Raw genomic sequence first — 21,681 nt, forward strand, 5'->3', positions numbered from 1 at the left:
TCTAAAAGCATAAGGTAAGCCTAAGGCCATCAGTATAACCTAAATTGACTGCTAGATTTAGCTTTTCTCAGTCCTATCTAGAAACAGATTGTCCACCTGGGCCCATTGATGAGCTACTTTCCTCAAAGCAAACTGAATCATAGAACTTGAAAAGGAAAACAAAATAGGTCACCATTCATTATACTGACTTTCCCCTTTTATTCTTTTAGGTGCTACTTCTCTGGGAAGCTTTATGAACCAAGCAATTGAAATTTTCATTTGAGACATAGGAAACAAACTAAGGGACCAACATGGCTGATTACTCATCTTATAAAGAGACCTCCAATCGGCATGTGCGCTTCAAACTTCAGAGCCTCAGTCGCCGCCTTGATGAGTTAGAGGAAGCAACTAGAAATCTCCAGAAAGCAGAGGATGAGCTTTTAGACTTGCAGGACAAAGTGATCCAGGCAGAAGGCAGCAACTCCAGCATGTTGGCTGATGTGGAAGCCTTGCGAAAGAGAGTTCTGAAAATAGAAGGGAAAGATGAGGAGATCCGAAAGGCAGAAGAGCTGTGCCAGCTGATGAAGACCAAGCTTGAGGAAGAGGAAAGCCTCACCCGAGAGCTGAAATCTGAAATTGAGAGGCTTCAGAAGCGAATGGCTGAGCTGGAGAAGCTGGAGGAGGCTTTTGGTCGGAGTAAGAACGACTGCACTCAACTTTGCCTCAGCCTCAATGAGGAGAAAAACCTGACCAAGAAAATTTCGACAGAACTGGAAGTTCTTAGGGCCAAAGTGAAAGAACTGGAACAGTCAGAAGACCGGCTTGATAAAACGGAGCAAAGCTTAGTGAGTGAACTGGAAAAACTGAAATCTTTAGCTCTCATTTTTGTCAGTGAAAGAAAACACTTCACGGAAAAGGAGAAGCAGAACGAAAAGTTGATACAAGAGCTCACCCAAAAGCTGGAACAGAATAACAAACTAAATCGGGCCGATCAGACACGCAATACGTCAAATCTGCTGGAGAGATCATCCAATAGTATAATTGACAGAAATGACTTAAGGATTGAGGTCGACTTAACAACTTCAGCACTATCCTCAAAAGAAACCAGGAGAAAAGCCAGCTTGGACTACCTAAAACTTGTGGAAAACGAAACTCGAAACAAATCCGAAAACCAGAAGAATAAAAACCAAGAAGACAACAAAGTGAAGGACCTCAACCAAGAAATTGAGAAGCTTAAGACCCAAATGAAACATTTTGAGCCTTTAGAAGAGGAGCTTAAAGCCCTCAGAGCCAAAAACAATGATCTCCATGACAGCTACTTGAGTGAACAGAATAAGAATAAGATCCTGGTGGGTCAGCTGGAAGAAATAAAAACGCAGATGGAAAAGCATAAAGAGCTGGAGAACGGTGAAGCAGAGATGGAGGAGGTGAACGTGCCCAGCAGAGTTAAGCACGACCGACCCAAGCATCGAATTGTTACGGCTGAGTCAGCCGTTCCCAAGCATAAGTCACGGGAACTTTCACCTCAGCACCGGCGGGAGAGGCTACGCAATCGAGAATTGAATAATGAGTGTTACAGCCAAGGAAGCAAGCGAGTTACAAGCCCTACTACGAACAGCAGAAGAGCAGCCAAAACATCTGGTACATCCACTTCATTAGACACTGTAGCAACTGATGCTAAACGGGTGGAAGACAAATCAACCTTGGGTACAAACAATTCTCCACCAAAAGAGAGCAGCGCCTCCCCCACGGAAGTGAAGAAGTCTAGGGAGCAGCCTCCCGTGCTTAGCCGTTATCCACCTGCAGCCCAGGAGCATAAAGCTTGGAAGGTCTCTTCAAAACCCAAAAATGGAAATACCATGAGGAGTAGAGTTGAAAAAGTGCCCCAACCACTGAATGATGCTCATCATTTTAAACCTGACAGACTTGAAGAGCAGCCCAGCAAACCAGACTTTGCAGGACCATCTTCTGAAAAGGGACTAAAGATGCATGTCACCGAATCACTGGTTCTTGCAACAGAGACTCACACCTCCAAAGCTAACTGTGGGCCATCGAATGGTGCTGCTTTGTCCTACGGGCAGTATCTCTCAGGAGAAACCCTAACTTCTGAACCAGGGAGCTTGAAGGTGGAAACTGTAGTTTCAGCTTGCAGGCAGCACTTGGAGGAGGGCTGTCAAAAGACAGCCAACTTCCAAGACAGAGAGTCTATGGACCCTTCACTTGAAAGGACAAAATCTTCTCTTTTAACAAAGTCTTGGCTCATCTCGGGGAGCCAAGAAGATCTCTTGCGGAGTCATCCAATTCCTCAAAAAGAAATAGACCAAACTCTTTTGTCGACTGTAAACTGCAGTAATTTGGACTTAAAAGCAACAGCGGCAAGATCCAAAGCTGTCAATCCCAGCCGTATTGAGAAATCTGGCATCAATGGGGGGACAAGTAAAATTGGAAATATTTCTGCTACTTTTGATTTGGGAATAAAAAGAGAAACCACTTCCCGAGAATTCACAAGCTCCAGGGGATCAGTACATACGTCTTCCTTTGAAAATGATAAAAATGCCAGCAGCGAAGAAGACCTCAGTAGACCATCCAAAATGGCACCAGCTGGTGCGATGTCTGGGTTGAAATCCCGACGGCCCTTTAGTCCAAGGGAAGCTCTGCGCTCTAAAGCTATAATCAAACCTGCAATTGTGGAGAAGGATGTGAAGGAAATCATGGGTGGTGTGGGTTCTGGTCTGGAAGGCAGCTTTGAAAAACAGCATCCCACCTGTAGGACAGTGGCACATAAAATGACCAGCAGTATCACCATTTACCCATCTGAGCCAATTACTTCAAGGAGCAGCACAATTGACACCACAAAGGAACAGCTACATGCAACAGTTGGCAGTGTTCAAGCCATTCCAAATGAACTGTCACCAGGAGCAGATGCAGCCAGCATCCCTAGTGAGTTATCACTTAACAAGAGCAGTATAACCTTGAAGTTGCCAGAGACTGATAAAAATGGAGACTCTCTTCTGAGAAGCAGAGTTGAAACGGTCATCTCCAAAAGTACCATTACAATAAAGCCTTCGGACAGCACTGAAAAAACCAGTGAACCGCCCATGGAGACGGTTGGTTGGAAGAGTCACAGTGCTCCGGGGACAAACTCATCTGAGACCAAGCACGTCACGGTAAGGAGCTCATGGCGGACAAGGCGAGCACTGCATTCTTTGGAAGACTCTGCAGCCAAGGCAGCTGAACATGCAAGTCCTCGGACTCCATGCAGGTCATCTACCGATCCTTCTAAACCAGAAGGGACCACGGCACGCATCTATGCGATCGAGCAGAATTCCAGAAGGGCCAGTGCCGGGATAAATTCTTGGAATACTCCAGAATTAGACTCTAGAAGGACCAAAAGTAGCTTGAGTGCATCCGAGATGCTGAGCCAGAAAAGCTGTGTCAGTGATCTTGTGATGGCTTCCCCTTGGAATTGCACAGTAATGCCAGTAAGTGTGATGCGCATTCTTTTGTTTTGAAATATTTGCATTGTTAAATCAAGGCGGAAGGGGACTGTTTATAAAAACAAAGGGGAGATAACCCTTTTCTGGGGCTGGAAGCATTTTCTTTAAACAAAAGAACCATCTCTCTTGGCATAACCTTCCCCCATCCCATCTAACTAGAATAATCACATATACATGCTTGTATGCATGCTGATTGAGCGCTGTTACTACACAGCAGTAAATTTCTCAGCTTCTCTACTAACTTGGCTCTACCCCTATCCTTACCCTTGTGGGAGAGTTTGGGTGCAATTCATGTGCAAATACAATGGAGGGATGCTTAGGATGCGTCTGTACAGCTCTATTAGATAGAAGGTGCCCAATCAGCATTCATTGCAAGCCCCAGAGTCTGCCTGCTTTGCTGATCTGCACATCTACACTGCATTTGATGGTGGTGTTTATGCAGGCCATCCATGTACATCAACATTTTTTATATTCTGCAGTTTCATCCATTAGGTTTGCATATTTTATGTTTCATCTGTAACATAACTTTGCCAGCAGTATGAACTACAACAATTGCAAGAAACAATAAAAAGGCCTGGAGCAACAGGTTATTGGTGTACCCCAAAGGGAAAAAAAGATATTTGCCTTTTCCAAGATTCTGTTCATCTTCCCTTCTGCCTCAAACCCAACAGTTAATTTTCATCCAGAACTCTTCCACACACTGCTGATTTTTCTTTCCTTAAATGTTAAAACCTCGTTGGAGCTGGGGCAGAACTGCATAGCAGTAAAAGGACATGTCCTATAATTTGGCATCCCTAGGATCAGTTAGCCCCTTGTTTCATCTGTAGACATTTGGGTCCTTCCTACTTCCCAATGATAGTCTGGAATTTCACAGTGATTATGTTAATGGCCAGAAGAAATTAATCCATGGATCTTCTTGTATCTCTGATACAGTACACATTTGTGTCAATTTTAACGGCAATGCATGCTGGAAACAAATTTAGATTGTGGTTTAATTTAGGACTATGTAGGGCTTTTTCCTTTTCAATGTATTTATTAAAACATTAAAAAAACAGCATAAATAACTACAAAAAGAAGGAAAAAGAAACATAGTGGGTAAAAGAATAAAATACCAGTAAATAAAGAGGAAGTTTACAATTGTCATGAAATTTGAAGCTCATTATTTCATTAATTAATGGATTGTGTAGAACTAAGTTCATTGTATCATCTAAAAAAATAACTGGAAATCTCTATACAACTCTGAACATAATAGTAATATCCCCACCATTTGTCATTATTCCAAGGTTAAATGGACATTATCATATAAGAAGAAAACAAAAATAAGAGAGAGAGAAACACTAAGAGAAAGAAAAAGAAAAGTCAATAAAAACTGTGCTTAAAAAAATTACTTTAAATTCCCTCCCATTGTACCCGGACCAATAAATACATCAACATGTGTATAAATGTCAGTGGTTTCCTCTTAAAAACCTTACTCAGTGTCTGCCTTTCTGTATGATGTATGATCTATAGGGGAGTCATTCTTGCTTCAATTTGGTCAAGCTTCTGTTCTGAATGTAGACTGTTAATTGTGCTATGCAGTTTTTCAGATTCTAAGGCCAAAAGGTATTTTAGAGCACATGGAGGCACAAATGTGTCTTTTCCCAGGATTTTGCAAAAGGCACCCAGGAAAAAACATGGCTGTTTTAAAGAGCTGGGGTCAGGGGCCACGTACATGCTGCTGCACAGCCCAAAGTGTGCTTTTGCCTTTGGATTGGCAACAGTGCATAGCCCTTGCATAGATCATGTGCGCAATTCTCAACTGCTTAATTTTGCACAGATGAAAAATAACCACATGTACACCCACCCCTACACACCCTCCTTCTCCCCCCAGATCCATTGGGATCTTTTGGAATGATTCTTCCATCTCTCTGTGTGATAACTGAGCATGCCTAGAAGGCATTGAATACTTGCTGATTTATCATGCACGGGAGGAATAGAATCAGTAATCTGGAAGATGGTATGGCTGACAAGGGTCACTCTGGACTGCAGTCTTTTGTGGGAGATCTCCTTTAGAGAATGCCTTCAGTTGGTTGAGTTAGGTATTTCGGGTCCACAAGCCTAGGCACAAGATTGGCAAAGATTTAGCTGGACTGCCCTGCTGGGATGATATTAGACCGATACAGAAGAATTTAAGCAAGACAGACACATCCATCCTTTCTTATACTTTTATCAGCTTAAATCCATCATGCAAAAATTGCTGGTGGTTGCCCACATTAGCACCTCTGCACATCCATGCACTGGATATGTTTTGATTCTTTCAATAGTTTCTTCCATTGCTCCAGTGGTGTCCTAGACAGCTTCCCCACTCCCTCTTCCCTGGAACTAACTGACTTAATGCTGGGCAGTGCTAAAAATAAAATAACACTGGTGAGAACATTGACATGGAAAAATAAACTACATGAAAACCAGCCGAATCAGATTAAACATAACAATGCTAGGATTCTAAAAGTAGCACATTCCAAAGTCTTATGTCTGGGTTGCGAAATCAGAATCAAATTACAACAAATACGAAGTCCTAACAGCTCAGCTTATGGGTGAAAATGGGTCAGTTACATACCCAACCTAGCACCCCAGGCTTACAATCCACCCTACAAAAACTCTTTCAGAACAGCTGGAAGCTGCTCTCAAATTTTAAGGATTTGGGAGTAGTCATATTAACTGTACTTAATAAATTAAAATCTAATTAAATTAAAACTAATGTTTTCCCCTCCCCTTTTGTCCTGGCCCCGCTTCTGTCATGTCACTCAAAGGCTACTGGCCTGCGGCATGTGGTGCAATGCAGTTCACCAATAATTCATATAAGGATGTGCTACACAGCTCAGCGGGAAGCAAAAGTCCTATTGCAAAGTCCCATGATTATTATGAAAGTTCTTATTTATTCCATTTATAATTTTCCAAGAATCTGGGGGAGGATTTTCTTGTCCAGAATCCCACCAGTCTGTTTTAACTGCTGCATCATCATGTGCTACTTGCTCACAGCATCGAGCATTTGCTTGGCCTTTCTCCTGCACCTGAAGAACTTGTCAGCTCTTTGGGCTATGCAAAAACTTGGATGAAGGCCGGCCTTCCTTGTACCCGAAATCTGCATGTCTCAACTAACCATGGTCTGTGGATGAATTTCCCTCGGGGACCTATATGGCAAACAAGCCACTATCCCATCTCCCAGGATGGCATTTTCGTTCCCAGGCCCCTTCTGTGCTGTCTCTCCAAGCCAAACCTTTTCAATGGAAACAGCCCCAAATGAGCTGTAGCTCTCCAGCCTTTATTTATTAATTGCATTTGGAAAGCTGCCTCTTAAATGCTGAAAGATCTAAATTAAATCCTCTTGTGTTTGTGCTGAGCGGTCACATGAGTCAGATATCGGCAGCGAAAAGGAATAGCTCGGCTGCTGGGGAGGGACAGTGTCTGCTCAGCCTTGTTCCCACCAACCACTAGGATGTCCTGAGAGCGAGTGATACAGTCTCAACACATTTGGCAGAGTCTAACTCTCTCCACAAAATTCAGTGTATGGTTAGAGCTGGTCGTGAATTGCATGCCTGTTTGGCTACGCTCCTTTCCAGATCTGCCCATCTGACACCAGAGAAGAAACTGTGTCTCAGAAATAGCCATACCCAACCGAGAAGACCCCTTGTCCAAACTGACCCTCAGAAGGCCATTTTAGAAACCAGCTGCTGACCATAGACTTTCTGGTTAGTTGTATACCCACTGAGGAAAGTAGACCGATAAATTGCAGCCTCTGTAGTTGATGATGATGACTACTGATTGCTTTGGGGTAACCCTTGGAAAGCAAATTTCTCCTCACCCACTTCCAGTTCCTGCCACGAGGTACAAACAATAGGTATCTGATGAAAACATTTTCTTTTTCCGGTGCATTAATTTACACGAGAGCCAGTTTGGTGTAGTGGTTAAGGCATCAGGCTAGAAACCGGGAGGCTGTGAGTTCTAGTCCCGCCTCAGGCAGGAAAGCCAGCTGGGTGACCTTGAGCCAATCGCACGCTCTCAGCCCAAGAGCCAATCAGGTGTGGAATGAGAGTTCTAGTCCCACCTTAGGCATGAAGCCAGCTGGGTGACTGTGGGCCGGTCACTTTCTCTCAGCCCTAGGAAGGAGGCATTGGCAAGCCACTTCTGAAAAACCTTGCCGAGAAAACTATAGGGACTTGTCCAGGCAGTCTTTGAGAAATGGACACGATTGAACAGATAAAAAAATAATAGTTTACATAGTGTTTAATTAATTATTTGCAGATGTAATTCTCTGATTGAAAAAGTCTAAGGTCCATCTCTGGCAGGAGATCTCTCTTTCTTCAGGAAAGCTGTTTTTTTGGGGGGGGTCCATCCTACTTTCACAGGTGAAACTGTCTAGGCTCAAATCTCAGTCCTTGAGGATCAGGAGTGATTTCCGGATGAGGATTTTATGGAAAGATTTGATTTTGGTTCATCAAAATGATAATCAAATGCAGATTCTCTTTGGCAAAGGGGTAGAGGGGAAAGCTGAGGCCAGTTGTCTCCTCTTCTCACCCCCCAATTGCTCATGAAACCAGAAAGTGGCAATGAAAAACAAGTACACATGCAGTTTTTTTTTTTAAAAAGCCTATGATTTTGAAGGTTTCAAGGCTCCTGGATCTTGTAGTATAATGCACTCTGCTGGCATCAGCCTGCAAGTGCAGGACTTGTGCACTAAGAAGTCTGCTTGGTTTATTTAATGGATTAAAAGTCACAGCCACAGTAGATCCAAATCACATCTAAAAGACAGCAATGGGACAATTAAAAGTAAAATCAAAACTCCATGCTAAACACCGCCCGAAATTTGGGGAAATGTTTTCAGCTAAGAAGCTAAACCTGTAGGAAGAGAACTTCTGGAATCACCAGCTACTTAGGAGAGAGAATTGCGTGGGGGAACCAAAACTTGAACATAGGTCCAGGGTTAACAAGCCTGTGTTTAGAACTGGGGACTCTAGAGGACATTCAATCCAGTCCCATGGTTCAGAGAAGCAAATTAGGCTGGGCAAAGAAACAGAAAGGTTGGATTCATAGAACATCGTAGACTAGGGTGGAATGGGGGTGGGGGTGTTTTGGTTCCAAATGTTGTAGAAAACCAAAGCAATTGTGTTTTGCTAATCAAGCTGGTGCATAATTATGAGGAAACCTTCCAGCTAAGTGGAGATTTAAGCCCAGGCTCCCCAATATACTGAGCCTCTCCCACCCCCATATTTCTGTCTGTTTGGTGCTGAAGAAGGAGAGTTGGGCCTTGGTGGATGTTCATCCATAAGGGACTCACAAGGGACTGCCTTACTAAAGCGCTTTCTCCTGGTTTTGGTACAGGAAGACAAAGATTTTGTCCCCAGTTCCAGAAGAAAAACATACGGCTCCTCTGAGCAACTGACACTAAGGAAGAGGCCGGAAATCAAGGTGGAACTGCCCCACCAACTCCCAAGCAGCAGGGCTGAGGAGCGGAGGCGATGGTCCAGAGACCACTCAGAAGCCAACTGAGATGGCTGAGGGTAAGGCTGGTAATTACATTCATGCTTTGAACTGTTTTCTTTGTTTCAGTCTGTTCAAGACTTCAAGGCAGCCTAGACAGGGTTCCTTCCTTCTATTTTCCCCACAACAACCTTGCAGAGATAGGCTGGATTGGGAAGGAAGACTGTCCCAAGTGTGGAGTTCTTTTTAACTCTTAAACCGTTTATCTGAAAATTGCCAGAAGCCATACCAAGATAAGGAGATACACCAGAATTGTAAAATGAATAAAAATGGACAAACTTTTGGCCTGTTTCGATTTCCTGAAGAATGGAACTGTTTGGCAGACTAGCTGGTTTCGCTCTCAGTGTCACCTCAGCTAGACACTTAGTTGGTTAAGGACATATTGATGGATGTCAATACATATGTAAATCATGGGTATCTACATGAAAATATTCTGGTTTAAATTTCAATATGTGGAAACCACTGCAAGGTTTCTACGCTGCGCCTTGCGCATTTGACCTCTCAAGAATTTTTAATATACGGCTTTAAAAAAAATAGATTTTCCACCTTCACAAACGTAATTATATAGTATTTGAATTGGCTTGTATACAGAACAGAGATTGTTTTGTGCGGAAGACTGGCCTCTTAATGGCCTCCTGAAGTTTTTGAACAGGACTCCCCTCAGAATGTTGGCTGGAGGTCTTTCCCAATCTAACCAAACTATGGTGTCCTGCAAGGAGTTGATGTAAAGAAAGGAATTCCTGTTCTAAACTACAACTGAGTTAAAAGTCTGGGGCGGCTGAGGAAAACTTTGCAATAGAGGTGTGGGTGTCGGTGAAATCCGGCATTTGATGTTGTCCTTTGTTTCTCTCTCCCTGTATCCCCAGCGCATTTGCATGACCTCCAGACCTGGAACTCCATCTCTCCCCTTCTCCTGCTGCTGCCAGTCCACCATGGGGACTGATATGGTGCCTGACCTTTAGCTCCTTTCCACGCTCAAGCTCTCTCCCCCTTCCTCCCAGCCTCAGATGGACTTTTCTTTTAATGGTGGCTTTGCGTTTTCCTTCTCCTCAGTGAAGGAGGACGTGGAGACTTTGCTCAGGGGAATCCCATTCCAGAACCTTACCGAGCTCAGATCAGTGGAAACCCTCAGCTAGCAACTGACTGGAGGCATCCAAGAACTTTGGATTCTCGGCTTGGGTGTTTGTTGACTCCGTTCCCAGAGAAGCTTTTGGCTTTGTTTGACTTGAAAGTCCCATGGAGGATCACTCTGGACTTGTGTCTGCTGGTCCTCAGCTTTGGAGAGCCATTTATCTGACACCTTCTGGTCACAAATGCTTGAAGAAAGAATGGCCTAGCAGGGAACATGGGCCATTGCTTCACAGTAGCAGCACCTCTTCTTCCCCCTCCTTGTCCGCACTGCAACAGCTTGGCCGCTCGTACTGAACGTTTGGCTGAGCCACACAGAGAAGCAATAAATTGGGATGCATCTGTTCCAGCATCTCCTGCTCCACAGACAGGGACTGGGGCGGCGAGGGTTTGTGGGTTTTATCTGGCCTCAAAACAAGTCTCTGCTTCCTTTCTTTACAGCACGGCACACTCCTCGCAAGCCCAGCCAGACTTGGGATACGCAACTCTGCCTGGACTGGGCTGGTTGGAGTGCGGAATCTCATTGACAAGCCTCCCGCCCCAATCCCAACCAAATCCCACCCTGATCCAAGGGCATGGGACCCAGCTTGCTCAGTGGGGCTGTTCTGACATTACTTGAACAAACCACTGGAAGACTCAAGTGCGGCCAGCAGTGGGTGATGTCGGATTTGGTCAGCACCTCGACACATCCTTGGGGGGAGGGTGGACACATTCCTTTATTTCTGCTACCTCACCACTTGCTTGGACAAAAGGACCAGCGTATAATCTTCCAGAGACACAGTTGGCTGCCCTCTTCCACCTCTGAAACAGCGAACTGAACTTTGTTCACACAACCATCCCAGCCCCCCAGGTGTGTTTCCCATCATCTTCTGTGCGTTTTGCTCTGATGCTGCTGCATAGCAAGTCTTCTTCCCTGCCTCTGCCCCAGTTTGCTAAGGTGGGACTCAAAAACTGATCAGAACTAGCTGTTCTTCTCTATTAGAATAAGCCTCTCTCATGAGCATGACACGCCGGGCACTAAAACGATGGGAACCAGTCTGGAAGTTTTCTAGGCATGTAATCTGCAAGTTGTTACTCACACTTGCAAGTAGCGACCTTCGGCCTCCAGCTGCTTGACAAGAGATGTGCATGTGTTCCAAGGGCCTTTGAGGATGCAGTTATGGCAGCCAGTCCATGTGGGTCAGGTAAAAATAATGGGCTAGGGAGGGAGCTCTGCAGAGGCGAATCTACCAGTGGGGTTGCTGGGCTCTTTGCTCCACTGCACACCTTCCCCACTGCTATTACCTGCAGAGCTTCTGTTTTGCCTGGATAGCTGGGAGCAAACATCAGAAACTTTTGAGGTGTGAGAATCAGTGGGTACCATGTTTCTTCTCCTCCTGTTTACATTCTCCTGCAAGTTGCCTCACCCACACATTGGGAAGCAAACATGGGGTTGATGGTCCCGGCATCTAAAATCAGTTTTAGATTCATTCAAACTTGTTTGACTGTTTTCTCTTTTTGCCTCTCGATTCCCTGGGAACAGCCTTACATTCCCCTGCTTCTGCTGTCTTTCTGCTTCAGAAGGGTGGCAGCTGGTGCACGCACTGCCGCTCGGCTCTTTTTGGAGAGGGCAGAATTGATGAGCAGCTCTGCACCATCACCACCACCTCCTGGCCAACCTCCTGCTCGATGCTTAGCTTTCTCGAAAAACATTTGATGGGTGGCCTGATAGGGTTAGGCCTCAGGCTGTAGCATTGTGCGCTTTAAAAGCTTTGCCTCCCCTTAAGCCATTGTTGCCCTATCCAACCATGCGCTAGCCGCAGTTCCATTGCAATCCCTGGAAAGCAAAACATGATGCTAAATGTCAAGTGGCACCATCTTTGCTCGAGGGGAAAAAAAGCCCATGTCCCGCATCTCAGTCTCTTTCCCTCAAGGACGAGTGGCTGTATTCAAACAATAGGCCAAGCCAAGAAGCGTGGTTAATAAGTGCATGCATTCGACACCATCTTACTCCCACTGAATGTGAGTTTAATCAAAAGTTGAGGCTTAACTATTGGCATTCAAACCTGGAGTCATTCGCACGTCAGACTTAACAGAAACAGGTTATAATCAGAGTATGTTGCTTGTCCAAAGTTCTGCTTTATGTCAAAGAAGAGTTTGAACAACACAACCAGACTTTATTTAAAAAGTCCTGCACAATTGGAACGGGGGGCACGTGTCATGGGAACACAGCCAGGTTGTCGTTCCTTCACTGCTGTTAAAAGACCAGCTGTGTAGGGTACCCTTTGAGGGTTTCGAAATGAATCTCACTTTGGAACCACAAAGAATATTCATTTCTTTACCTTGCAACACTGTGAACCTAAACATCATAACTAATGCTCACTGTGGAAGCTCCTAGTTTCTCCCTTTTGCATGCCAAGTTTTCTGTAGCACAACAGGAGATCTAAGGGATTTTGTTCTGAAGCCTAAGCCATGAACAAGATTACCTTTTGTGGGACTAGATGTTGAAGAATGTTTGTGGGCTCCCACTCAGTAGAGCTTCAGACATGCATTTGGGGTAACTCGCTGCTGGTTTGGCTTATAAAAGGGTATCACTGCTGGTTCTTGGTCTCTTAGCAGAATAAATGGAAATCTGGGGAGGTAGAGACTGAATGCCTTACTTCCAAAAGCTACGTTTCTGGGCCTTGTAAGAATCCTTTGTATTTTGCCTAACAGGGTTAGTTCAGCGGGCTAAGGAAATACTGAAGTCATAGCCACACCCCCACTAAGCTACCTGCTCAGCCTTTAATGTAATAGTACCAAATGATCGTCACCAAGTTTTGCACCTCTTTTTAAGATCTAAGCCTTTACTTCATGCTCCAGCACTTTTTGGATGGTTGTCATAATGCAATACTATTTTTATTCTCCAATTCTTGGCAAGTCTTCCAGTTCAGGGGGATTAAGAGAACACTAATTGATTTGTGTTTGTTGATGCGTGCCAAGTCTACATGAAAGTCTTATTTGCTCTATGTGGTAACCAACTTGTAGTAGCCGTTTTAATGAGTATTTTTTACATGCTTTGTGTGCCTGATCCAGTAATAAGACGAGGCTTGTGGATTAATCCAAAATTAGGGCGCTTTTTTTTTAACCCTTTTTTTTTTATCCCCACCCAAAAGAAGCCATTCCACCATTAATTAAAGAAAGCACTTTAGCATATGAAACACAATATAAAGAATTCCATTCTTCTTGATCTCAGGCTACTTGAAAATTAAACCTGTAACAATTCTGCTGCTATTTGAGCCATTCCTTTAGCTGGGTCAGAGATGCTGCAATGCCCATGGTGGGGGTTTGCAGCAACTGACCCTAATTCCAAGGATAGTGGTTCTTAAAGGGTGTTTAAACTTCTTCCTAAAGCATCTGCCTTTTAGCAATTAGATTTCAAGTGTTACTATTCCTCAGCCAGCTAACACTATAAGCCAGGATTTCTGAACCTTGACGACTTTAAGATGTCTGGACTTGGACTTCCTGGCTAGGGAGTTCTGGGAGTTGAAGTCCAGACATCTTAATGTTGCTAAGGTTGAGAAACAATGCTATAGGCTAAAATGTGGCTGTCTTGATTTGTAGCTCATTAACTGCATTCCCACTAGATACTTAACTAAGTCAATTATGCAATGCTTAGCACCGTTTAGTGGCATGCTAAGCTTGATTAGTCTTAAAGTCAGTGGTGGTTGGACTTGGTGTGGTGTGATCCAAGACCCTTTGGGTAGTTCAGGGATTTTCAAACTTTGCAGAGTGATTTCCTAAAACAATATTTTTGTGAGACCCCCCACGAACAATTGATTTAATTGGGGGTAGGGCTCAGCAAGAAATAAATGTACCACTTACTTTTAATCATTTAATGTTAGCCTGCATATCAGAGGCATTCATAAACTTTGCAGTACACAGGCAAAGTGCAGAGCAAAGCCCAGAACAAATTTTAATGTCTGCCTGTGCTAGACCGATCTTTAAAAAAAAAAAAAATTGTAACTCTCTTCTAAAAAGTTGTGGGGCCCCCCTTCCCTACTGGGCTGGCCCAGCTCCCATTTGCAAACCCCTGGATTAGGTTATGGTTCAGCATGTTGTGCAAATCCAGAAAATGGGTTAATTCAGTAACCAGGTTCAACCTGTTGATGTGAACTCAGCTAGTATGAAATGCATGCGCAGCCATTGAAGAGTCAGTTGCTTTTCAACTGACTCAACAAGGCAGGAAAAATCTCCCCCCCCCCCAAGATTACTTCAGTTGACTCCTCAGAGCTGTTATAGCTTTCACTAGTGTCTTCTCTGTGACCTGTCCAAGCCCCAGTGCTCTGTATACCTCTTGTGGGAGCCTCCCATTTCATTGTTCCTTCCAGAACTCTAATTAGGCCAAGGAACTTGATGAAAGGGCTACATGAAAGCAGTTGCTAGCTCTATGAAGTGGACAACACACTAACACATCTCTGGCTCAGCTGAGGATGGGAACAGCTTTTTTCCACTACCCCAGCCTTTAATTTTGGGGGTGGGTGGGTGTAATCTATTTCTGTTTCTTAGGCCTTAGAATATACTTAACAATTGGGAGAAAAGTGAGTCTTCTCCTTGAGAACAGTTTGGGACATAAATCTGCCCTTGTTTGATAAAAATTTTGCTTCTGCTCTGTGTATTTACAGAATCCAATCAATTGGTAGCTCCTGTATCCATCCTTATTATGGATTTCTGGGGGGGGGAAAGTAGGAATCTGCACAAGTAATGTATTTCCCTTCATTAAATATTAAAACCATGTGTTTGTTGTTACGTATCAGGGAGTCTATTCCTATTCTCATTTTGCAATTCCCCATTAATAATCTTGTATTAAACTAGACGTAGATAACAAGTATAAATAACTTTTATTGCCAGAGAGGGGGTGTTATTCAATGAATGGCTCCATAAAATCAGGATTATAAACCCTACAGAGAGGATGACCCTGAGTGCAATAACAGCTGATTGTATTTGTGAACATAAGTGAGGTTTTCAGGACATGAAGAATGGCTCAACTTGCACACTTTTAAAGAGAAACAGCTGTAAAGTGTATTTGTAAATATTTGCCAATGTTTGGGGTGAATTAATTTGTGTTTTAAACTGTTAAGATGTAATTACCATAGGGAATCCCCCAGGGACTTTCTGATGCTGAAAATTTGTGTTTAAAAAAAAAAAACAAAAAAAAATCCAGGGTTGTAATTGTATTTGATGCATGTGAGGATTGTTTTTTCCTTTAACATCAAGAAACTCAAAATGTGCAGCTTCTTCCACCAGGAGATCAGGAGACTTGCTCTCCTTAACAAGAATGTGACAGCTTCCTGCTCCTTCACTCCCATCATTGCTGAAGCAGCGTTGCAGCTGTGTTCAAGAACCAGGCATCTGGTTGACCAGACCAGAGTTTTGCATGAGTGAAGAATTCCCAACTTTGAGACTGTGTGCAAACTGCTGCCAGACAGAGCAGACAGTACTTAGCTTAAGTGACCCAGCATAAGGCAGTTTCATACTTTAATATGCCATTAAGCGGGAAGACTGATTTTGTGATACATGCTGATATCTGAGTGCCAAGAACTTGGGGTTCAGCCATAGGGTCAGTCAAAAGGACCCCGTATATATGCAGAAGGGCAGTACCTCTGAAGCACTGAAATGGTGTCCTTTCCCTGCCCAGCGTGGGAGGGGTGTCACTCAGCAAGTCTCCCCTGATGCCACACTGGACATGAATCATCCGTGCAAGAGGCGGCCACATTTTGCTGCTTTAGTTAAAAGCCCAACTTGATATCCAAAGACGGAAAAGAGCAGGGAGGTACTGCTGTGCGGGAGTTTCCCCTTTCTCCTTTCTTCTTGGTTAGAGACCAAAGGAATCACTTTCTCTTTTTTGTGGCTGTGGGAAGCCCAATCCGCCTTCCATACCTGCACAGAGGGAGAGGCATGTTGGTCTTCCTGCCCTATGAAACACTTGAGAATCCTTCAACTTCTGTGGAATGTATTTTTAAGAGATGACAATATATTTTTTCTATTTGCTAATGTTAAGACTGGGTGGGAAAGGGACTGCAGAAGCCAGACATTGTATGTGTTCCAAGGCAGAGGAGCATTGCCTGCCTTCTATTCCTTTTCAGGTGAAGAAAAAAGCAAGTGCAATTTAAGCCCACAATGTCCTGAGCACCTCAGCCCTTCATGTGCCTAGCCAGCTACCAGCACTGTCCACATCATGATCCCCCTGACCCACAAGGAAACACTGCAGTGCTAGCATGCTGGCTGGGGAAAGGCTCCCCCTAATCCACCTCCCAAACTCGCCTATGCACTGGACAGCAGGCAGTGCAAACCTGCCAGTTACACAGAGCAACGAGTCTGCATGCTATGTTTAAACACAATTTTTGTCCGCATGTTATCTTCTGACTAATGCTATCTGTTCTGCCGTACATAATCAATAAAATTATTTGTATGTTAATGCAGTGTTTGAGACAGGAAAGTCCTTTCGCTTCTTCAAAGGGAAAGAGAATCCAGCCACTTTTGCACAACCTGCTGTGATGTGTGGACAGTGTTAAGGATCAAAAAGTGCACCAATGTGATTGCTAAGCCCTGCATCTGCCCCCACCCTTCTGCGTGGGACTCTATCTGGAGTTCCCTGTAACTTTTTAGGCCCACAAAAAAGAGCAGCATGTCGTATTCAAACAAAAAAGAATACATTGGGAGTTTTTTAAAAAAATTATAAAGATTTATTTTTGCTTTCTAAAGGAAACCCATGTAAGACAAACTTACCTTAGTTACTAACAGCTCTTACAAGAGCTCTAAACCAGGGGAAGAAAGTTAATCAAAACCACATTTGTATCCAAAACGCTCCAACTTGAGACAGACTAGGAGTTTATATGCTGAGTAGTAAGTACTCTGGTGAGCCTGAACTGGGCTGGCAAATCAAGAGCAGCATTCTCAGATGATGGATGCCTTTGAAGGGCTTCTCAGTTGAGTCAGATGTTTTCCAACTCCTGGATTAAGCCCTGCAAGTGGTAGTGCTACAGGACAGAAAGTTCACTTGCTTCTAACAGAGTCCATGCCAGGGATTTTGAGCCCACTGCACGGTTTCTGGCATTGGCATCTTCACATAGCAGGAGTCTGTTGTGCAGTTGCCACAGGGGTCGCTTGGCGAGGGAGCGTGTACATTGCACCAAGAAACTGGTCTGCAATACGCCCAGCTTCTCTCAGGCCACTTAGCAGGGCTCCATGGACTGTCGCTGGGTAGTTACGAATTGTATGTTCTCCGGCAAAGAAGAGGCGAGGAATGGGCTGGAAAAGAAAGAGTTGGTTGGCAACGTCGAGACCCCCTGAGGAAGGTAATGGGGCCCCTGTAAAATGAGGATGGCCAGAGCCAGCTTTGTTTTTAGTGATGTCCCCTGAAATGGATACTGGACAGGAGAATACTTTGCAAATTCTGCAGAAGCAGCAGTAAGAACTGCAAAAATGTGTCAAGCATTTCACAGATGAGGAGGGCAGAGGAAAACAAAAATAATATGACAGTCATACACGCTCGCTCGCTCTCCCTCTGGTATAAAAACAAGCAAGTACTTGAGCAAATGATAATGGTGAGCCTCAAAACATGTTCAGATCAGAAACTGTTTTATAGATGGCAGGATTTGCTCATGCTAGTGTGGGGACTCTTAACTAGCTCCCCACACAGGTAACAGTCATCCTCTCTCAAGCATCAACCTCCACAGTAGGGCACAGAGCCAGCCTCCCATCCCTCTTCTGGAATTTACGCAGAGCTCTACACCAAAGCCATAAATCCTACACCAGTCTGGCACTTGATGAAGTAAGCTACAACTCATGAAAGCTGATGACATTTAACAAAATATTGTTAGTTGGAAAATATGGTTAGACTTGGCTGATCTTGAAAAAGCTAAGCAGGGCCAGTCCTGGTCAGATCTTCGAAGGGAGACCACCAGGAAATCTGGGTGGTGGTGGTTTACTAGTATAACAAGCAGAAATAAATAACAGCACTTCACTTGAGGCAGATTTTATGGTTAGATTGTGAACGATGTTCTAGCACTCACCTGGGGAGCTCCTGGAATGGCTGGTCCAGGAGTAATTGGCTGAGCCATCAAGTCATAATCATTTCCTGAAGAACCAGCTGCTACATAGGAATAGGAGCCTCGTGCCCAAGGATCAGCCCGCCATCGAGATACCACCGTCTCTTTGGGCTGAGAAAGAAGCAGAAGAGGCATGGGAAGACCAATTCAATGGGAGGAGAATTGCTGAAGTGAGGTTTTTATTAATTCCTTAAACTAAGTTTAAAAGTCTTGCCAGCAGCAAAAACCTGAAATTTCTGAAGCACTTACACAAAAGGTTTACGATTCCCTAACATCCAAGAGAGGACAGGTAACAGGTAGACTGCTGTCCACTCACCTCCTTCACAAAGAATGCAAAATGGAAAGAGACATTTGCCAAACCATAACCATGGGCTGCTGTGATTTTTCACCTTTCCTCTTGCACTACGACCTCAAAGCCAGTAAGATTAACAGCCACACACAGTGACAAGACTTGCATTAAACTACCTAAAATATGGAGAATTCCACAACCATAACCTTCTGTTTAGATATATAAAAGATAAAGCAGAGAAGGGAATAGCTGTAGAACTCTTTGCACTTGAACTTTTCCTAGGCATTCCTGGTCTGGCTTAAATTACGTATCTCAGAGACTACAGTATACACAATTTGGCTGAGATCCCAAAACAGCACCCTTTCTAAATACAGTTTGTTAGTAACAGCTCCTTTCTATTTGGGTAGACTTGTTTCAAAAAGGATATCCCTTGAAGGAAGTTGGAGAACTTTACTATGATAGACAGGGAACCATGTAGGCAAAGGAGCTTCTAGAATAGAACAGCACTTAGGCTTCTAGGCACAATACAAAACCTCCTGCATTCTAAAGGACACGTAACAATACCTGAGGGACAGCACTGCTGCCAAAAATGCCCTTCAGGATAGCAAGGCAGCGTCCAACGATGACATCATCGCTGATGTTCTCCATGATTCCCGCTGCTTCACCTGCCACTAAGGCCAGAAGGATTGGTGCTGTTTAGGGGAACAAGAGTTTAGGGGGCGTTAACAGAGAGCAAGTGCAAGAGGAGATGTTAACTCCACCCACCTTGCGAATGTTTGCAGGCAGCCTACAAATGAAACAGACTTCTCAGCCAAGCAAATGGTTGAAGTTAAGGTGCTTTTATGAGGCTGCTGAACCGTATTGCTTGATACCGTAAACTACCTTGAGAAGGCTGATGACTTGAAAGCAACTAAAATTAGATTTAAGGTTTTTAGTCAAGTCTGTCCCAAAAAGGAGAGAGAGGTTTAAACTCTCATAACATGCTGGAAGAGTATGCTGAAACCCCACGTTCACCGGCTGGCATTGGCATCCCCAGTGAGACAGGATCAGGGAGCCGCTTTTCACATAATATGGTTGAGTCTGCCAGTTTCTTTCCTTTGAGGCTCAGGCAACCCGAGGAACTCCACTGCATGTCCTACACTGTTGTTTACTGCGCCACTTCAAACTTTTCCAGGTTTGCAGGCTCCCCAGTTCTTAAAAGGAAGCTCAACAAATTTGTACTCAATCTTTAATATTGTTTCATATTTCATGGACTTTGAACACTTATTTTACAATCCTGTTATAGGACCTTATGTATTCAGGGATTCCAGTTTGCTCCTGTGAACACAGAGTGTTACACGCCTTCACACAACTACCTTTGTAAAGATTCCAAAACAGGAAAAGCTCTCCTCTGCTTGCCGTCGTGCTGCCAACATGGCCAAACAAATTAACACTCGGATCCCAAAACACACGATCAAAACATAAAACAACCTATTAAGGAAAGGAGGGAAACTTTAATGCCAAATAAAAGTATTTCTCATACGGTTTAACAGCAGATGACAGAGCTTCAAAAAAGTTATGTCTTTTTATTCTTGCAGAAAACACTTCAGGTACTGACAGAGGCATTTTGCATTTTTCACAGAGAGTAAAACTACATGCAAACTCATGCAGACGGTCCACTAGCAGGCCACTTCTACTAAACACATCTATGTGCATTTCCTGTTACCTTGTTAAGGTTTCCAAATCCCATTCTCTGTACAGCTGATGTCTTCCACTCTGGAAGAGGGGGAACGAACTGGACTGCCGGAGGCTGCTGCTTCAGCACTCCCAAGGGAAGGGTACACAAGACAGCGTCACATTTATAAATAAAGGTCTGGCTAGTAGAACGGGTATTGACAGCTATCACTTCACATCCTAGTGAAATAATGGAGAGAAAAGAGACTGTCATGTGAGTGTCATACTACTACTGGGCGAACGAGGGAGGATAAATGGGTGAATAAGTACCTAAATGACTATACATTTTCAGTTCATTGCTTCAGAAAAATTAGGTGGATTCAGATTCTACAAGTTCTCAATGCTATGACCCCCATCTAGGGTTCTTTTAGTTGACAACCTTTCTGTAAGGTTACTTGGCCAATGCAACATTGTGGCACTGCAGAGATTTATTTAAACCTGATTTGACTCTTGTTCAAGCCAAGAATGCCTGTCCTACTGGAACCAGATTGTCCTTGTCTGAAACCACCTCAGAAGTATCCTATTATTTTCTACAAATTCTACCTCTCTTACTTTCTACTGAGCTTTCCGTGACTCCAAGCAAGTGCACCCTATTTTACTTGCACATCTTGCACACACACGACTTCCTATGCAAACAAAGTTGGCCCATTTCAGACTGAGCTGACCTCTTACCTTTTGCTTATTCTCCCTCTTGAAATATTGGTTCATCATAAACAAGACTGCTTTGGGGCTATTAACTATTAATCTTGCATCCATCCTTGCCACACCTATTTTCACCCCGATTGTCCCCTTTATTCTCTTCATTTATTACAGGGGATCCATGAGAAAACATTTTTGTCATCAGTTTTGCACACACAGGAAATACAACCACAAAGCGCTGACAAATTGTGTCTGAAAGGAGTGTACAGACCCAGCAAGGGTTCTTTCCTGAAAACAATACCAAAAGAAGCATTTGAGCCAACAGGATAATCAGAGAGAACTCTTAAGTTTTGCTTACCTGAAGCGGTATAGCGAACCTGCCGAACGGCTGTATTTAGTTTGATGTCTAATCCTTCAGCCAGAGCCACAGGCACACAAGAATAGCCATTCCTCACAGTCAGATGACTGCCTGTGAATTCAAAATCATCATCCTGAAATAGGGGGGAGGAGATTTAGAAAACCCATCAGCGCAATGCATTTGTAACAGGTCAGTAATTTCCCCCTCATATTGTCCCGCGCTCTCTAGAGACAAAAAGCGTGACTAATCCCCATGGGTGACAGGGCCAAAAGGGTGTTGCTTGAATGCACGCAGCCAAAAGGAAAAAGAGTCCATCTATCTGTTATTATACAAAGTCCAGATTAAACGTTCTCGAACTGTGGATCACTTCATATTCAGTGAACTGCCCAATTAAATCCCTCCTTTAATCCCTAGGTTTTCATCTTTAAGAGCATGGTTATTCATCTTATTGCTTGAGCCAATGCAATATTTCATTGTAATGTACACTTTGAT

General features: G+C 43.9%; 2 protein-coding genes across 2 annotated transcripts in view; one reads left to right on the forward strand and one right to left on the reverse strand.

Annotated features, from left to right (window-relative positions):
* The first annotated feature begins 240 nt into the window (after positions 1-240).
* LUZP1 (leucine zipper protein 1) lies at positions 241-11,118 on the forward strand. The gene is made up of 3 exons (XM_063312359.1): positions 241-3,461; positions 8,835-9,013; positions 9,860-11,118. The coding sequence occupies exons 1-2, from the start codon at positions 291-293 to the stop codon at positions 9,000-9,002; spliced, it is 3,339 nt and encodes a 1,112-aa protein (XP_063168429.1). The 5' UTR covers positions 241-290; the 3' UTR covers positions 9,003-9,013; positions 9,860-11,118.
* Positions 11,119-16,801: 5,683 nt separating this feature from the next.
* KDM1A (lysine demethylase 1A) overlaps positions 16,802-21,681 on the reverse strand; it is a 29,571-nt gene continuing 24,691 nt past the window's right edge. The window contains 6 exon segments of the mRNA XM_063312360.1: positions 16,802-17,390; positions 18,155-18,301; positions 19,044-19,171; positions 19,835-19,949; positions 20,185-20,372; positions 21,190-21,322. Coding sequence (XP_063168430.1) covers positions 17,205-17,390; positions 18,155-18,301; positions 19,044-19,171; positions 19,835-19,949; positions 20,185-20,372; positions 21,190-21,322 — 897 coding nt within the window. The 3' untranslated portion in view covers positions 16,802-17,204.

The sequence above is a fragment of the Candoia aspera genome, chromosome 10, assembly GCF_035149785.1.
Source record: "Candoia aspera isolate rCanAsp1 chromosome 10, rCanAsp1.hap2, whole genome shotgun sequence".
Lineage (NCBI taxonomy): Eukaryota > Metazoa > Chordata > Lepidosauria > Squamata > Boidae > Candoia > Candoia aspera.

Coding starts and splice junctions, on each gene's coding strand:
- LUZP1 (XM_063312359.1), top strand. CDS start 291: ATGGCTGATTACTCATCTTATAAAGAGACCTCCAATCGGCATGTGCGC. Junction 3,462..8,834: donor GGAATTGCACAGTAATGCCA/GTAAGTGTGATG, acceptor GTTTTGGTACAG/GAAGACAAAGATTTTGTCCC.